This window comes from Coregonus clupeaformis, chromosome 36, assembly GCF_020615455.1.
Source record: "Coregonus clupeaformis isolate EN_2021a chromosome 36, ASM2061545v1, whole genome shotgun sequence".
NCBI classification, from domain to species: domain Eukaryota; kingdom Metazoa; phylum Chordata; class Actinopteri; order Salmoniformes; family Salmonidae; genus Coregonus; species Coregonus clupeaformis.
In genome coordinates, this window is record NC_059227.1 from 7,322,747 (window position 1) to 7,341,029 (window position 18,283).

An 18,283-nucleotide genomic window follows, 5' to 3' on the forward strand; every position below is an offset into this window, starting at 1 on the left:
CTTTGATAAACCTACTGTTCATGGCTAACGATCCGGCAGGAACTGGATGTTTGGCCAGAGCCTAAGAAGGGTGATGATCAGGACCAGGTGTGCAGATTGCTGATGGGATGCAGGTGCGGAAAACAAGAGAGCTCCCCGGAGCGTTCCCGAACCCTCGGGAAACTGGAGATCACGAACAGGAAAAACTAGTCACCAGACAGGACCCGACTCAGACTGCCGGGATCGTTACAAGTGGCAACAGATGGAGTTGGGTTGGATATAGTAATGGTAGGCTACAGTATTTCTTACAATCTATTTTGACTGGAATTGTGTTGGTCATTGTTAATAAGTGCAGCATTTATTACAGTTCAAAATAGTTGTGCAAAATACGTTACTCATCAAATCGTGCTGCTTTCCCCTCTTCTTGTAATAATTGCTCAACGAGTCTGTGACCGCGGTTGCGGGATTATTATTATTATATATATTTTTTTTTTTTTGGGGGGCTTTTTTGTTTGAGCACATACCCCACAAACGGTCTGTGCACTGCCCTTCTCACGACAGAGAGACACACGCAGAGAGAAATTCAAACCGCGTGCGCACACGCTCACACAGACGCTTCAATCCTCCAGTGACCTGAAGCTGTTACCTCCGCTGGAAAGTGGAATCGGAACTTCGCGGTAAGCAAAGAGGCGAGCCGCAAACTCACAGAGAAACACAATCAAGCTATTGTTGTACCAACTCGGCGAAAGGCGACGAAAGCTCCACTTTTTATATCGGAGAAGCCTACGTCATCCGCGGATAAATCAAGACCATAACATAACATTAACGTTTGATAAAGGTAAGTGTTGGTCGGTTTCTTCTAAGAGCTATCTTCAACCATAGGTATTTTCAGCAACAATCCTCATTAGCAGAATCACAAGTTTGAAGTGCGTGCGCTTTTAAGCTCTTCACAGCTTGGCTTGTGTCCAACTGTCCATTCCATAGCATTATCAGGAGAGCTCTCCTATACACAAAAGCCATGTATGGAAGCTGAAATCGTTTTTTAAAGAGATTTTAAAAAATGCATGTAGAACACAGATTAAAATAATCTAAGTATCATTCATTGATAGATCAACTACAGCCTACAATATACTATCTGTGATTTCGAAATATAAAGAAATGTTGTAACTTTTGAAGCCATGTGCAGATTACATTATAATGTACTGCAATTTTGTTTGGAACATGGCTATTTGCACAACCGAGCTGGCAATGGAACCGACTCTTCTGATCCTCTAGGCAATAGTTTTGCGTGAATATGTAATATACCGTGCTATGGCTTAAAACCTTCTGTCGGCAGAGACGAATATTAACAAGAGGGTTTACAAGCTTGAGTGTTATTTCTAGTTTGACATTAGTTTCACATCTGACTGTGAAATTAAAAGACTTAACTCATTTGCATGGATTTGAATTGCGCCAGGCAATGAATTGGGCGCTCGCACGCACACTTCAGGTCAGATCTCAGGCTACACACAAGTATTGATGCATCTGTCTATCATATGGAAAGGGTTTTAGTAAAAATGTATTCATATTAAACGAATTTCAGAAGTGTAATGATGACAAGTGCAAACTTTGCACCTGTGGCTTTCTGAATATAGTACGTACAAGATTACCTTTAACCTTTATTAAAAATATTGTACTACCTCAAACTTTTATATCCCCATAAGCAACAATAACAGGCGCAGAATGTGCATAATATGTGCATTTGATAAATCAGTTTAGTGTCAGTTTTGAATTTCTGATGTTTCAAGCGTGAGGCCCTAAAACCTGTTCAGCACTGGTTAATGATAACTCTAATTTGCAGTGCAGTGGACTGTGCTACGTGTGTCATTTCCATAGATTTGAATAGATATGGTTTTCCATATTGCCGGGAGCAGGTGAAACTAGCCTCACTAGCCTCATTCAATTAATCAGGAGAAAGTTTATATTTTTCTCCCAAATCCACCTTACTCGCCTTTGTATTGTTGGAGGAAAGGATAAAATAACTGCGTCAAAGGCTCCCTCACTCTGGAGACGTTTAACCTGTCGCTCTCTGGCGACAAGGGTTGGAAAATCAATCAAGGACATTAAGGGAAATCATGGTCCTAGTGCGTGTGGCTGAGTCAAGCACACACGCACGCACGCGCGCACACACACACACAAAGCGAAAAAATACATACGCACATACACCCACACACAAACACAGACACGCACACATGCACACACACACACACAACCTAACTTGAACAGGAAACAAGCAAATTAGTCTTTATAATATAATAATATTTGAATTTGTTCTGTTACCTATCTGCAAATTGTTTGATAAGCGCATCCATACAGCCTTTCTAATGATGACACCCCCACAGAGAGTTTTAGGCTGGGTCTTTTGTTTCAATAGAAATGGCACCAAACACATATGTGGCCCTTTGATCCTCCACTCCAGTTATTTTTGTTTGTCCCACTCACACCACGGGGATGAGAAGGGTAAGCGCTAACAAGGGCTCTGATGTCGGCAGAGTGTGCTGCATTTGTAATTGGATTATACTCTAATCACATTAATAAGTGTGCATAATAAGCGCCATTGCTAGCCCACATTAGATGGAGAGAAACAATGTCGTTTTTCTCCTTTTAAGTCATTGTCTTCTATCATGAAGGCACTGAATGATCATTCTGGGCACATACAGTGCATTCGGAAAGTATTCAGACCCCTTGACTTTTTCCACATTTTGCTACTTTACAGCCTTATTCTCAAATGGATTAAATCGTTTTTTTCCCTCATCAATCTACACACAATACCCCATAATGACAAAGCAAAAATAAAAGATGGAAATATCACATTTACATAAGTATTCAGACCCGTTACTCAGTACTTTGTTGAATCAACTTTGGCAGCAATTACAGCCTTGTGTCTTCTTGGGTATGATGCTACAAGCTTGGCACACCTGTATTTGGGGAGTTTCTCCCATTCTTCTCTGCAGATCCTCTCAAGCTCTGTCAGGTTGGATGGGGAGCATCGCTGCACAGCTATTTTCAGGTCTCTCCAGAGATGCTCGATCGGATTCAAGTCCAGGCTCTGGCTGGGCCACTCAAGGACATTCAGAGACTTGTCCCGAAGCCACTCCTGCGTTGTGTTGGCTGTGTGCTTAGGGTCATTTTCCTGTTGGAAGGTGAACTTTCACCCCAGTCTGAGGTCCTGAGCGCTCTGGAGTAGGTTTTCATCAAGGATCTCTCTGTACTTTGCTCCGTTCATCTTTCCTTCAATCCTGACTAGTCTCCCAGTCCCTGCCACTGAAAAACATCCCCACAGCATGATGCTGTCAACACCATGCTTCACCATAGGGATGGTGGCAGGTTTCCTCCAGATGTGACGCTTGGCATTCAGGCCAAAGAGTTCAATCTTGGTTTCATCAGACCAGATAATCTTGTTTCTCATGGTCTGAGTCCTTTAGGTTCCTTTTGGCAAACTCCAAGCGGGCTGTCATGTTTACTGTCATGTTTACTGAAGGCCTGATTGGTGGAGTGCTGCAGAGATGGTTGTCCTTCTGGAAGGTTCTCCCATCTCCACAGAGGAACTCTGAAGCTCTGCCAGAGTGACCATCGGGTTCTTGGTCACCTCCCTGACCAAGGTCCTTGTCCCCCGAATGCTCAGTTTGGCCGGGCGGCCAGCTCTAGGAACAGTCTTGGTGGTTCCAAACTTCTTTCATTTAAGAATGATGGAGGCCACTGCGTTCTTGTGGACCTTGAATGCTGCAGAATTGTTTTGGTACCCTTCCCTAGATCTGTGCCTCGACACAATCCTGTCTCAGAGCTCTGTGGACAATTCCTTCGACCTCATGGCTTGGTTTTTGCTCTGACATGCACTGTCAACTGTGGGACCTTATATAGACAGGTGTGTTCCTTTCCAAATCATGTCCAATCAATTGAATTCACCACAGGTTGTAGAAACAACTCAAGGATGATCAATGGAAACAGGATGCACCTGAGCTCAATTTCGAGTCTCATAGCAAAGGGTCTGAATACTTATGTAAATAATAATAAGCTATTTAAGTATTTTTTTTAAATATACATTTGCTAAAATGTCTAAAAACCAGTTTTCGCTTTGTCCTCATGGGGTATTGTGTGTAGATTGTTGAGGACAATTTTTTATTTGATCAATTTTAGAATAAGGCTTTAACGTGATGGGGTGGCAGGTAGCTTAGTGGGTAAGAGCGTTGTGCCAGCAACCGAAAGGTCGCTGGTTCTAATCCCCGAGCGGACTAGGTGAAAAATCTGTCGTGGTGCCCTTAAGCAAGGCACTTAACCCTAATTGCTCTGGATAAGAGCGTCTGCTAAATGACTAAAATGTAAATGTTAACATAACAAAATGTGGAAAAAGTCAAGGGCTCTGAATACTTTCCGAATGCACATTATATGCATAAACAAACCAATTGATTCTTGGCAGAGCTCTATGTGTTGACTGAATTGGAATGTCAAGCCAGCTTCTTACTGTAACCTTGATGAAGACTATGGTATGTGTGATGAGTTACGCATCTTAATGCTGGGCCTGGTTGATCCTAGGATATGGGGAGCATTAGCTGGGTGCTTGGGCCGTGTAACAGGTACTGTACAGTCATGGTCAAACGTTTTGAGAATGACACAAATACTAATTTTCACAAAGTCTGCTGCCTCAGTTTTGATGATGGCAATTTGCATATACTCCAGAATGTCATGAAGAGTGATCAGATGAATTGCAATTAATTGCAAAGTCCATCTTTGCCATGAAAATGAAATTAATCCCCCAAAAAACATTTCCACTGCATTTCAGCCCTGCCTCAAAAGGACTAGCTGCCATCATGTCAGTGATTATCTCGTTAACACAGGTGAGAGTGTTGACGAGGACAAGGCTGGAGATCACTCTGTCATGCTGATTGAGTTAGAATAACAGACTGGAAGCTTTAAAAGGAGGGTGGTGCTTGAAATCATTGTTCTTCCTCTGTTAACCATGGTTACCTGCAAGGAAACACGTGCCATCATTATTGCTTTGCACAAAAAGGGCTTCACAGGCAAGGATATTGCTGCTAGTAAGATTGTACCTAAATCAACCATTTATCGGATCATCAAGAACTTCAAGGAGAGATGTTAAATTGTTGTGAAGAAGGCGTCAGGGCGCCCAAGAAAGTCCAGCAAGCGCCAGGACCGTCTCCTAAAGTTGATTCAGCTGCGGGATCGGGGCACCAGTGCAGAGCTTGCTCAGGAATGGCAGCAGGCAGGTTTGGGTGCATCTGCACGCACAGTGAGGCGAAGACTTTTGGAGGATGGCCTGGTGTCAAGAAGGGCAGGAAAGAAGCCACTTCTCTCCAGGAAAAACATCAGGGATAGACTGATATTCTGCAAAAGGTACAGGGATTGGACTGCTGAGGATTGGGGTAAAGTCATTTTCTCTGATGAATCCCCTTTTTGATTGTTTGGGGCATCCGGAAAACACCTTGTCCGGAGAAGACAAGGTGAGCGCTACCATCAGTCCTGTGTCATGCCAACAGTAAACCATCCTGAGACCATTCATGTGTGGGGTTGCCTCTCAGCCAAGGGAGTGGGCTCACTCACAATTTTGCCTAAGAACACAGCCATGAATAAAGAATGGTACCAACACATCCTCAGAGAGCAACTTCTCCCAACCATCCAAGAACAGTTTGGTGACGACCAATGCCTTTTCCAGCATGATGGAGCACCTTGCCATAAGGCAAAAGTGATAACTAAGTGGCTCGGGGAACAAAACATTGACAAACTCCCCAGACCTTAATCCCATTGAGAACTTGTGGTCGATCCTCAAGAGGCGGGTGGACAAACAAAAACACACAAAATCTGACAAACTCCAAGCATTGATTATGCAAGAATGGGCTGTCATCAGTCAGGATGTGTCCCAGAAGTTAATTGACAGCATGCCAGGGCGGATTGCAGAGGTCTTGAAAAAGAAGGGTCAACACTGCAAATATTGACTCTTTGCATAAACTTAATGTAATTGTCAATAAAAGCCTTTGACACTTATGGAATACTTGTAATTATACTTCAGTATACCATAGTAACATCTGACAAAAATATCTCATAACACTGAAGCAGCGAACGTTGTGAAGACCACGACTGTACATGAACCTGTGGTGACTTTGATTATGTGGATCTCAGAATCTGTCACTGTTGTGGGCTCGATTCCTGTTCACTTATGTCACAGCTGGCTCCCTTAGGTTATAGTACTGCACACACACACACACACACACACACACACACACACACACACACACACACACACACACACACACACGCCATTGCCCACTCACCATTCATACCCTCTTGAGTATGCCACTCATTTCCATAAAATATGTTCTGTTTTTTGCACGTTCCCCGACATAGATGCCTTCCAGACCCCCTATAGACCCTCCAATCCAACCCAGTTTGGTCACAGCTGACTCCCTAAGGCTATTCTTTGTTATTAGGACTGGGCAAAACAACAGACACATCCTTTGCTATCAACACCCACTGCCACTTTGGAGAATGACACTTCTTTTCATAAAAGGCATCTTGATTATTGACCGCCCACCATGTCGCCGTGGCAACAGCTAGCTGGGGGGGGGGACCGTGCATTAGATTAGTCACCCCACCAAACACACACAGACATGTGCACGCACGTTTACACACCACACACACACACACACACACACACACACACACACACTAGCATCAGGACTGGTGATGGCTCATGGTGAGAGGGGCTGTTGTCCAAGGAGCTGATTATTTTCTCATGGTTACATTAGTCTTGTTGGTGCCAGGACAGAAATCATTAACACTGGCAGGGCCATACCAGACGTCCAAACAATCAGATATGATAACCCACTGCATCAGGAAGCATGGAAAAAGAGTGGCTCTGTGTAGTTTGATGGCTGTGAGGATCCCATGGTGCAATGAGTTTGAACATGGCACTGGTAACAGTGTTAATAAATAGTGCGTTCCATTCCTGCATGAGCTACAGTACACATTCCGCATTGAAGTGTTTACTGAAAGCAGCTTTGGATGAAAGCGTCAGATTATTAATGGGATCATTTTTTTTTAACCATCATTCAGGTCAAGTGTGGGGAACAGTGTGTGCACACCAGCCCAGCTTTAGCACACCTGATTCAACTGATCATGTTGTAAAATGGAAGACAACACTTAGTTGATTATTTGAAGTTAGTGATGGGCTTGTGTAATGTTTATTCCTGCCGGTCTTCCGGTTTGCTCTTCTCCCTGGTTACTGTCATTGATTCGCCAATCACTCACTTTCCCATGTCTAAATTATTACTAATTGACCAAAAGACCAAGACGGTACTTGTCACCATGTTCACATCGTTGATGGTTCACATGTATTTTAGTTATATAAAAATTAATTAATAAATATAAAAATATAATTTTCCTGGGATGAGGTGGAAGATAGTGTTGATCTAAAAAAGGGTAAATTGTAATGTTTCTCATTGATTGTACCAATTGATTGACTCAATGAAAACAATGGTTCACAAAAAAACAAAAACAAATCATTTTCCAACCAAAAGTAAAAAGGTGGAAGTGAATATGGAGAGACTTGTTAGATGTACCGTTTTGTGAAAGGTCTACACAAAAACAATGTTTTTTCCCCAGCTGTTCTCAGTGCCGCTTAGTTTTAATAAGATAACTTTATCTTGGATAAAATGCATAGTTTTTTAAAGAAACACACACACCATGCTAGTTATTTTCAGTTCCTGACTGAAACTAGACGTTACAAGGGAATAAGGCTACAACAGTTCCCTTATTGTCACTGAAGCAGAACAACTTCATTTTAATGTTGAACGTGTTAAACCTGAATTATTTACATTCCCAGCAGCAGTTGCATCCTTGTTCCTGGTGCCAGACAGAGTGGTGTGAAGATCCCCCTAGACACTAATCTTGGGTCAGTTTTGCATTTCTCCCACTAATGGTTAAGGTAAGGTTTGGGGGAGGGGAAGCTGATCCTAGATCTGTACTTAGGGGAAACTTCACCCCGGAGCATGTCAGACATTATGCTCCAACTCACACTCTCATCTTCTCTATAAAAAGAATGCTAATCTGAATGAACATTTTTCTTGCCACGAGTAGAGCAGTGAAGACTGTAGCAGAGAGTCAGTCGAAAAAGATTAAGTAAAGTATACATCATTTAGACACACAAGGTTCATTTTAGGACACAGCAAAAATAAAGGGTGTGGTTGGGCTTTGAACTGGCTGCCCCCCATGGCTCCCCCTGCTGTAATGGAGGATGTTTCCAAAATGTTAGGTAAACGTTAGGTAAATGTTAGGTAACGTTCTTGTTAGACTTTTTATTAATTTAACCTTTATTTAACTAGGCAAGTCAGTTAAGAATAAATTCTTATTTACAATGACGGCCTACCAAGAGCACAATCTAATGATACTGTGACATCACGCAGCTGACATTCTCTGAACTAAACTTTCCCATAACCTTTTGCAAACATTCTTGCAACACATTGACAATTTGCTGAGAGCATTTTGTAGGTGCAAGAGCAGAATCAGGCCCTGTAGCATTCAGTGGCAAATGAGAAATGAAAATCTCCCGAGTGGCGCAGTGGTCTAAGGCACTGCATCACAGTGCTAGCTGTGCCACTAGAGATCCTGGTTCGAATCCAGGCTCTGTCGTGACCGGGAGGCCACGGGGCGGCGCACAATTGGCCAAGTGTCGTCCAGGGTAGGGGAGGGAATGGCCGGCAGGGATGTAGCTCAGTTGGTAGAGCATGGCGTTTGCAACACCAGGGTTGTGGGTTCGATTCCCACGGGGGGCCAGTATAAAAAATAATGTATGCACTCACTAACTGTAAGTTGCTCTGGATAAGAGCGTCTGCTAAATGACTTAAATGTAAAATACACAAGTGTACGTAGGCTGCGTTTACACAGGCAGCCCAATTCTGATCTTTTGCCACTAATTGGTCTTTTGACCAATCAGATCAGATATTTTTCCAACAGTTGGGCAAAAGAACTGGGCTGCCTATGTAAACGCAGCCTTAATGACTGTCACAAAAAGTCCCAATTCCAAACCAATCATTCATTACTTGCCCCAGGTCCTTATTACCCTGGTCCCAGATCTGTTTGTGCTGTCTTGCCAACTCCTATGATGAGACTCACAGATAAAAACGGAATTGGTTAGGAATCAGGAGTATGGTACTAGATACCGTTTTTTAGGGGGGGGGGGGTCAAAAAGGAGCGTGGCGGGGCATGGGGGGGGTCAAAAAGGAGCGTGGCGGGGCATGGCAGGGGGCGTGGAAGGGGGGGCAATGAGCGTGATCGGCTGTCTGCGCGGCTACATTTAGAAAGAAATGTAGAAGCCCCAATCTTGGCACTGTATTTTTAGAAATGTTAAGCCAATTTCCTGTAATTCTACACATTTCTCCATGGAGCTGAGATTATTATTAATTTTAATTTCTTGTAATTCTACACATTTTGCCATGAAGCTGAAAGAAAATGTTACAGATTTAAAGCTAATTTCCTGCGATTCTCATATTCTACCATGGAGCTGAGAGAAAATGTTGCAGTTTTAAAGCTAGTTTACTGCAATTTTATGCATTTAGCCATGGATAAGGCCGTGTTCTTTTGCTCAAACATAATAACAAAATGAATACTGCTAAATTCATTGTTTTTGGAATTTTCTATTCTCCCTGACTGTCTAGCTTTTATTTAGGTGATTGTTAGTTCTCAAAGATTATATATAGGTCCATTATCTTATCTACATGCTTTATATCTGGTTTTAGTGGTTTAAATCACTTAAAGTGTTTTTCTATCCCTAAAATGAATTTATGCAATCCGAAAAAACGCTTAGAAAAATCCCTGCCAATATTGTCCACACCAATTCAGCCCTCGGGACTAGTTGTAGGGATGTTTGGTTTGGAACGGGGCCATACTGAGAACATGTCCTTTCTTTTTGTTTTGGCTTGGCTGTAGGCGAGGCTTACTGACGGAATGACAGAAGTGATGAACACCTGTGATTCGAAGGTGGGAGACTTCACCGTTGGAGGCGCCCCAGCAGACGAGGGTATATCCTTTCAGGTGGGACTAATTCAAACGGACACAAAAAACTAAAACAAACAAAGTAACACACACTCACTTTCACCAAACACACACACTCACAAACAACACTACAGCACAACATAAGAATCGTTTACATGCACAAACAAATGATGAGCAACACGTGCACACACACACAGAGAAACTAGACACACACACTCTCTCCATGGCACTCTCTCAGATCTCTCTCTTCTCCTCTCTCCTTCCCTGTAGACCCATGACAGGTGCAAATGTCCCTCCATTGCTCTAAACTGACAGCAGGGCTATTTCTGACTGCACCTCAATCACAGCCTTCCCCTCCTTTTCATCCCCTCTCATCCTCCGTAAAAAAGCCCATCTGATTTCTGCTAACTTTTTACAGTGAAGACCCAGTGACTTCAAAGACCCAGTGACTTCAAAGACCCAATGACTTCAAAGACCCAATGACTTCAAAGACCCAGTGACTTCAAAGACCCAATGACTTCAAAGACCAAGTGGCTTCAAATACCAAGTGGCTTCAAATACCCAATAACTTAAAAGAGCCATTAACTTCAAAGACCCAGTGACATCAAATACTCAGTTACTTCAAATACCCATTGAGTTCAGAGACCCGGTGACTTCAATGACCCAGTGACTAACGACCCAGTGACTTCAAAGACCCATTGACTTCAAAGACCCAGTGACTTCAAAGACCCATTGACTTCAAAGACCCAGTGACTTCAGGGCCCTCCAAGGAACTCGCTGCTCTCTTGTGACTCCAAAGTCAAGTAAATGTGGATCATTACTTGTAGAAGAACATGATGCATGTTGGGCCTTTATGGACCTGGCTCAATAGAGGCCTTGTCTAAAGCCAGTGAAAGCTCTCAAGTAAGAGATGGCAGCCAATCCAGTGGCAAGCTGTTACTTTCTTAGCCAACCGGCTTGCCCCCATACAGATGCAGGTGTCCCTCGCTGACCCCCCTCTTCCTCCTTCAGTGCAGTGGTGTTATGGAAGTAATCGCACCCAACACAGTGGTGTTTTGGAAGTGATTGTGTCCCACACAGTGGTGTTTTGGAAGTGATTGTGTCCCACACAGTGGTGTTATGGAAGTAATCGCACCCCACACAGTGGTGTTATGGAAGTAATCGCACCCCACACAGTGGTGTTATGGAAGTAATCGCACCCCACACAGTGGTGTTATGGAAGTAATCGCACCCCACACAGTGGTGTTATGGAAGTAATCGCACCCCACACAGTGGTGTTATGGAAGTAATCGCACTCCCACACAGTGGTGTTATGGAAGTAATCGCACCCCACACAGTGGTGTTATGGAAGTAATCGCACCCCACACAGTGGTGTTATGGAAGTAATCGCACCCAACACAGTGGTGTTATGGAAGTAATCGCACCCCACACAGTGGTGTTATGGAAGTAATCGCACCCAACACAGTGGTGTTATGGAAGTAATCGCGTCCCACACAGTGGTGTTATGGAAGTAATCGCACCCCACACAGTGTTGTTATGGAAGTAATCGCATCCCACACAGTGGTGTTATGGGAGTAATCCTCCTTCAGTGCAGTGGTGTTATGGAAGTAATCGTCCTTCAGTGCAGTGGTGTTATGGAAGTAATCACAGTGGTGCTATGGAAGTAATCACAGTGGTGCTATGGAAGTAATCATAGTGGTGCAATAGAAGTAATCGCGCCCTGCACAAAGTGAGTCACACATCCTCTCGTCGGCTCGAGCTCTTCAGAGGTCCGAGATTTTGCGATAGAAGTCACACTTGCGGCATGCAGCGAATGCAAAGCGCCTCGTTAACCCGGCATCCATTTCAAAGCCTTAAATGCAGTTTTTGACTAGCGGGAATGTCATTCAGGGAGGGAGGAAGTGGAAAACATATATTTCTGTCTTCAAATGTCTGTTTCCCATTCAAGTCACTAGCCAAAACTCCTTACCTCTCTCACTGAGCATCATCTTGTGGTCATGATTAGTCATGCTGTGTTGTTCTGGAATGTGTTTTGAAAACACAAAACTGACCATATAATCTAGGGTTAACCTGATCCTACTCCATCAATGTCTCAGATGTTACCAGCAGGATTGGCGTTAGCAGCAATTCATTGTTCAATTCAGTTCAATTCACCCCAACCCTTACCCTGGTTACCAAATTTTCCACTCTTTCTTTGGTGACCCCGACGTGATTGTTTTTTCAGATCTTTCCGGACTCCCACGAGAGGTTCCCTAAGCTGTCCAAGCGGCTTCCGTCCATCGTGGTGGAGCCCACCGAGAGTGGGGAGGTGGAGAGTGGCGAGCTCCGCTGGCCCCCTGATGACCTCACTTCCCCTGATGACGACCCCGGAGAGGCCCAGGCCCAGGCAGTAGGTGAGAACCACTAAAACCCATTTACAGCCAAGACATAAGAAAACCAGGAGGGATCTCCAGGAGACAATAGAATATAATCAGTTTATTTTTCTGAAGCAAACTTCAGACAAAAGAGAGGAACTGAGGAACTCTTACTTGCTATGCCTAATAAAGTTTAGAACATTTAAAAACGATTCAATAGTATTGAGGTACAGTTGTTTACATACACTTAGGTTGGAGTCATTAAAACTTGTTTTTCAACCAATCCACACATTTCTTGTTAACAAACTATAGTTTTTGCAAGTCGGTTAGGACATCTACTTTGTGCATGACACAAGTAATTTTTCCAACAATTGTTTAAAGACAGATTATTTCACTTATAATTCACTATATCACAATTCCAGTGGGTCAGAAGTTTACATACACTAAGTTGACTGTGCCTTTAAACAGCTTGGAAAATGTCAACTGTATGTGATTTGTAATACCGGTAAAGACTAGGAGCTTGTAGGTTGTAGTCAGGGGTGGAGCCTGTAAGCAAAATGTAGCTATCCAAATGGAATGTATTTAAATATGTGTGTTGGTGGCAGGCGGGGATCATCCAGAAGACGAAGAGCAAGTTGACAGAATGATGGGAGGAGTTTAAAACTGACTCTCGTGGTGCTGGCACCATTCCAGCCATTCACAGTGAGTGTCTCTATGATGGACTGCAGCAAGGAGGAGGGAGGGTCTTCAGGCTAAGCCCTTAATTAACACAACCGCCAACATGTTGGTAGACCTCCACACCACTTGGTGGGGCCGAGCCCTGCACGATTGTCTTAAATAGCTCTTACGTGGCAAACCTTAGTGGGTAGCTTGCTACTGTAGATCAATTGTTGCTTGTTTTACTTTAGGTTTCACAACGCCATTTGTATGTACACCCCTTTCAGAGTTTGTTTATCTGTGATCTTTAGATATAGGAACTAAAGACATGAACACTACCGTATATAAAATGTATCTGACTGTCTTAGACCAAAGTCTAGAACACTGTCCTCTTATTAAAACTGTATGGACGCCGTAGATATACAGATTTATACAGTGAGTTTGGAAGAGGAGAATTCATCATGAGGAATGTGTCTTTCTTACATTATATTGTATAGCTGTTGGCTTCTGCTCAAATGCATGTTATTATCTACAGTCGTGGTCAAAAGTTTTGAGAATGACACAAATGCTAATTTTCTAGAATTATCTAAAAGCCCTTATTACAATTTGTTTTTCTTTCAAACAACAGGATTTGAAGCATCATTGTAGGTCATATATATTACAAAGCACATGTATTTTCAATCAAGGACTATTTGAAATAACACAATTTTCACATAAAAATGTTGTATTATTTAATATTTTGCCCAATTTCATAGTGTGTCTAGGGATTGTTTTTGTTCATTAAACTTATAAACGCAACATCGAAAGTGTTGGTCCCATGTTTCATGAGCTGAAATAAAGGATCCCAGAAATTTTCCATATGCACAAAAAGCTTATTTCTCTCAGATTTTGGGGATAATTTGTTTACATCCCTGTTAGTGAGCATTTTTCCTTTGCCAAGAGAATCCATCCACCTGACAGGTGTGGCATATCAAGAATAAACAGCATGATCATTACACAGGTGCACCTTGTGCTCGGAACAATAAAAGGCCACTCTAAAATGTGCAGTTTTGTTACACAACACAATGCCACAGATGTCTTAAGTTTTGAGGGATTGTGCAATTGGCAAGCTGACTGCAGGAATGTCCACCAGAGCTGTTGCCAGAGAATTGAATGTTCATTTCTCTACCATAAGCTGCCTCCAACGTCGGTTTAGAAATTTGGCAGTACGTTCAACCGGCCTGACAACTGCAGACCACGTGTAACCATGCCAGCCCAGGACCTCCGCATCCGGCTTCTTCAACTGCAGGATCGTCTGAGACCAGCCACACTGATGAAACTGAGGAGTATTTCTGTCTGTAATAAAGCCCTTTTGTGGGGAAAAACTCATTCTGATTGGCTGGGCCTTTCTCCCCAGTGGGTGGGCCTGGCTCCCAAGTGGGTGGGCCTATGCCCTCCCAGGCCCACCCATGGCTGCGCCCCTGCCCAGTCATGTGAAATCCATAGATTAGGACCTAATGAATTGATTTCAATTGACTGACTGACAATTATACGAACTGTAACTCAGTAAAATCTTTGAAATTGTTACATGTTGCGTTTATATTTTTGTTCAGTATAGGTTGGAGTCTGATATTATAGTTACATTTCAAGAATTCACACAAAAACGTCTCGCTTACGTCCTCGATAATTTTGGAAAACATTAATATAACAGTTCTTGTGAAAATGCGTTGTTGCACATGCACAAACGTAGATACTAAAGCACTTTAGATACCGAAGTGGTGTGTTTATTTTTCTCAGTGCATAAGGACTGGATAAATGTTCTACAGGTGTGCACATTTTATTTTGTATTGTCTTCAACTATTGAATTAATTCCTCTCTCTAATTACAATTGGATATTTTAAAACATTTTGAAACAGCTTATTATCCCAATTATTCACTGTATCACATGCAAATATGTGGGATAATGACCTATTAAAGCACGGTAGCTAAAACACACGTATGGGGCTGTGTGTGTAGCTACTGTACACCAAGCTAGAATTGACCATTCATGTCTACTTAAATTATTTTTTACTTTTGTCATAGCTGGTTTTTAACCAAGATTCCACTTATGACAACTGAACCTGCCAGAATGCCCATTATTACATTAATATTTTAGTCATTTAGCAGACGCTCTTACCCAGAGCGACTTACAGTTAGTGCATACATTTTCATACTGGCCCCCCCCGTGGGAATCGAACCCACAACCCTGGCGTTGCAAGCGCCATGCTCTACCAACTGAGCTACACGGGACATGTGTTTTTATTAGCCAGATGTTGACATTATGAAAAAAAACATTTTATGTTGCGTCAACTATCTCAGCGCAAAGAAGACTACAACTATTAATAGTCGTAGTAACTGTAGGTGCTGTAGGATCGGGAGAGTTATGTTCCATGTTTGCGTGTAGCTGCGTCACATAGAAGGGAGTCATTGCTGTCTACAGTATGCACCTTCTTTCCCTCTGCATAGAGTAGCTATAACACATCTCAACTAACAACAAGTTAGTAATGATACAAGTTGTAATAATAACTACATTGTAAAAATGTATATGATTAAGTGTACAATACAATAATCTATGTGCTATTTGTATGATTTACAGTAACAGTAATGATTGGTTTCTTAGTGTCGAAAAAACAACAAACAACAATTCAATGCTATACTTCTGTTTATTAAAATACATGTTTGTTCATTATTTTGAATCTTTCTTGATTAAAATATTTGTTTTTAAAGATAACATATTGTGGTGGACCGTTGGGTGCGGTCACTTATTGTATGTAAGATACTGTACCTGGATATTTATAATAAAGTATTTTATTCTGCATTTTGGTTGGTTGAGTGTTTCTGAGAATGGAATTGAAGCTTGCCAGTTCATGTGAAATTCAAAATGGCAGAATTGCACTGAGATGGTGAGCGTGGAGGGGAGTGGTTCAAACTGCACATAGTTCTCTGTGTTGGAGTGTGGAGCGAGTGCTGGCCGTGTGTAATTTAGCTGAGGAAAGTGGCCAACGTGTGCGTGTATGATCAAGTCTGGACTCACCATACAGCAGCTGGCACTATCCTCATATCTTCATCCTGTGACTGCCAGCTCTGCCCGCTGTTGTGACAAACCCATGGCCCTGCTGGTGGCCCCCGGACGTTGACACACCTGCCTTCATGGCACCCATGCGTTAGCCCCGCAGCCACTAACACCGGGCGCTTTGCAGCCCACCTTTCTTGTACACCTGCTGCTGGAGATCAGTTGTGAGTTTTTCCCCCATAGAGATAGTAGAGAGCCAATCTCCAATCTATACAATGGACTCTTCTGTGACAGCATGAGGAGCGTCTATGTGGCACAAGAGCCTTCTATCCATCTTTATGGTTTTCCCCCAGCATCAGCTCTCCGTCCTGGGTCAACCTTGTTCACTGTTGTCATCTGCGTCCTCAGGGTGGCCTTTTTTCATCTTGGAAAGTACTTTCAGTGTGCCTGTAGGGAGAACTCCTGTCCAGGTGATTTAACTCACACTGACAGACACATTCCTTACTTGGAACAGACACTGCACTCTCCTTGGACCATAGTTACCCCACTTGTGGCACACACTGATTGAGCCAGTCTCTTGCAAACAAGAGCGTCTCAGTTGGAGAGTTACAGGATCTCCAAGTAGTGGATGAGAAAAGAGTTCTGGAGAATGACCGACATGATGAAGCTGAAGTTCTGGAGAATGACCGACATGATGACGATGAAGCTGAAGTTCTGGAGAATGACCGACATGATGACGATGAAGCTGAAGTTCTGGAGAATGACCGACATGATGACGATGAAGCTGAAGTTCTGGAGAATGACCGACATGATGACGATGAAGCTGAAGTTCTGGAGAATGACCGACATGATGACGATGAAGCTGAAGTTCTGGAGAATGACTGACATGATGACGATGAAGCTGAAGTTCTGGAGAATGACCGACATGATGACGATGAAGCTGAAGTTCTGGAGAATGACCGACATGATGATGAAGCTGAAGTTCTGGAGAATGACCGACATGATGATGAAGCTGAAGTTCTGGAGAATGACCGACATGATGATGATGAAGCTGAAGTTCTGGAGAATGACCGACATGATGATGAAGCTGAAGTTCTGGAGAATGACCGACATGATGATGATGAAGCTGAAGTTCTGGAGAATGACCGACATGATGACGATGAAGCTGAAGTTCTGGAGAATGACCGACATGATGATGAAGCTGAAGTTCTGGAGAATGACAGACATGATGATGAAGCTGAAGTTCTGTACCTAAGAAAGTCTGTCTGAGGTAAAAGCAGTGTAGTCTAGACCAGGCCTGTAAGGAGATTTGCTCCTGGTTAAAACTAGGCTTGATAATGAAAAGCAAGAAAAGGAAAACAGTCCTCCATCTCTGACTTCACAGTCAGCACCATCGCTCTCCTTGTCCAAAGATTGCGGAGAAGAAGCAACAAGAAGTAAGCAAGACGAATCCTTCATATGGCCCTCCTGTCATGTCCTGATCTGTTCAGAAGGGAGCAGAGCCGAGGGCGTCAGACTCACAACGCCCACAAAGTGCCCAGCTTTATCTTCTATGTCCTCCCAAAGGCTCTGTTCAGTACTATACCTGAGGGAACATGGTTCGAAGACTGATAGTCATGCACCTCTGCTCCACCAATGGCCTGAATTCAGCTAATTTCTCTGAGGAGTCTTCCTTCCTTCCTCCACTTATAATTGAATGATGACACCAGTGTTGAGAGAGTGCCCTGTGATCCACACCAAGAGACCCCGGTGACCATCTGGCAAGGACCCCTGATAGTTAAGGCCAAACTTCCCCCACAACCTGGGCCCATCAAACCTGCCCTGGGGCTTTTCAGGATTGGTTGTTGCTGCTGTGTCAGTACTCTCTCTTTTTCTATTTTCAGGATTGGTTGTTGCTGCTGTGTCAGTACTCTCTCTTTTTCTATTTTCAGGATTGGTTGTTGCTGCTGTGTCAGTACTCTCTTTTTTCTATTTTCAGGATTGGTTGTTGCTGCTATGTCAGTACTCTCTTTTTCTATTTTCAGGATTGGTTGTTGCTGCTGTGTCAGTACTCTCTTTTCTATTTTCAGGATTGGTTGTTGCTGCTGTGTCAGTACTCTCTCTTTTTCTATTTTCAGGATTGGTTGTTGCTGCTGTGTCAGTACTCTCTCTTTTTCTATTTTCAGGATTGGTTGTTGCTGCTGTGTCAGTACTCTCTCTTTTTCTATTTTCAGGATTG

General features: G+C 43.1%; 1 protein-coding gene across 2 annotated transcripts; it reads left to right on the forward strand.

Annotated features, from left to right (window-relative positions):
- The first annotated feature begins 248 nt into the window (after positions 1-248).
- LOC121552296 (protein LBH-like) lies at positions 249-13,890 on the forward strand. Of its 2 annotated transcripts, none has more exons than XM_041865096.2 (4): positions 249-656; positions 9,958-10,062; positions 12,248-12,416; positions 12,983-13,890. In XM_041865096.2, exons 2-4 carry the CDS (start codon positions 9,976-9,978, stop codon positions 13,036-13,038), a joined length of 312 nt encoding a protein of 103 aa, XP_041721030.1. In that variant the 5' UTR covers positions 249-656; positions 9,958-9,975; the 3' UTR covers positions 13,039-13,890. The 2 variants fall into 2 exon arrangements, with proteins under 2 accessions (XP_041721030.1, XP_041721029.1); XM_041865095.2 differs by having other exon boundaries at positions 473-817.
- Positions 13,891-18,283: the final 4,393 nt, after the last annotated feature.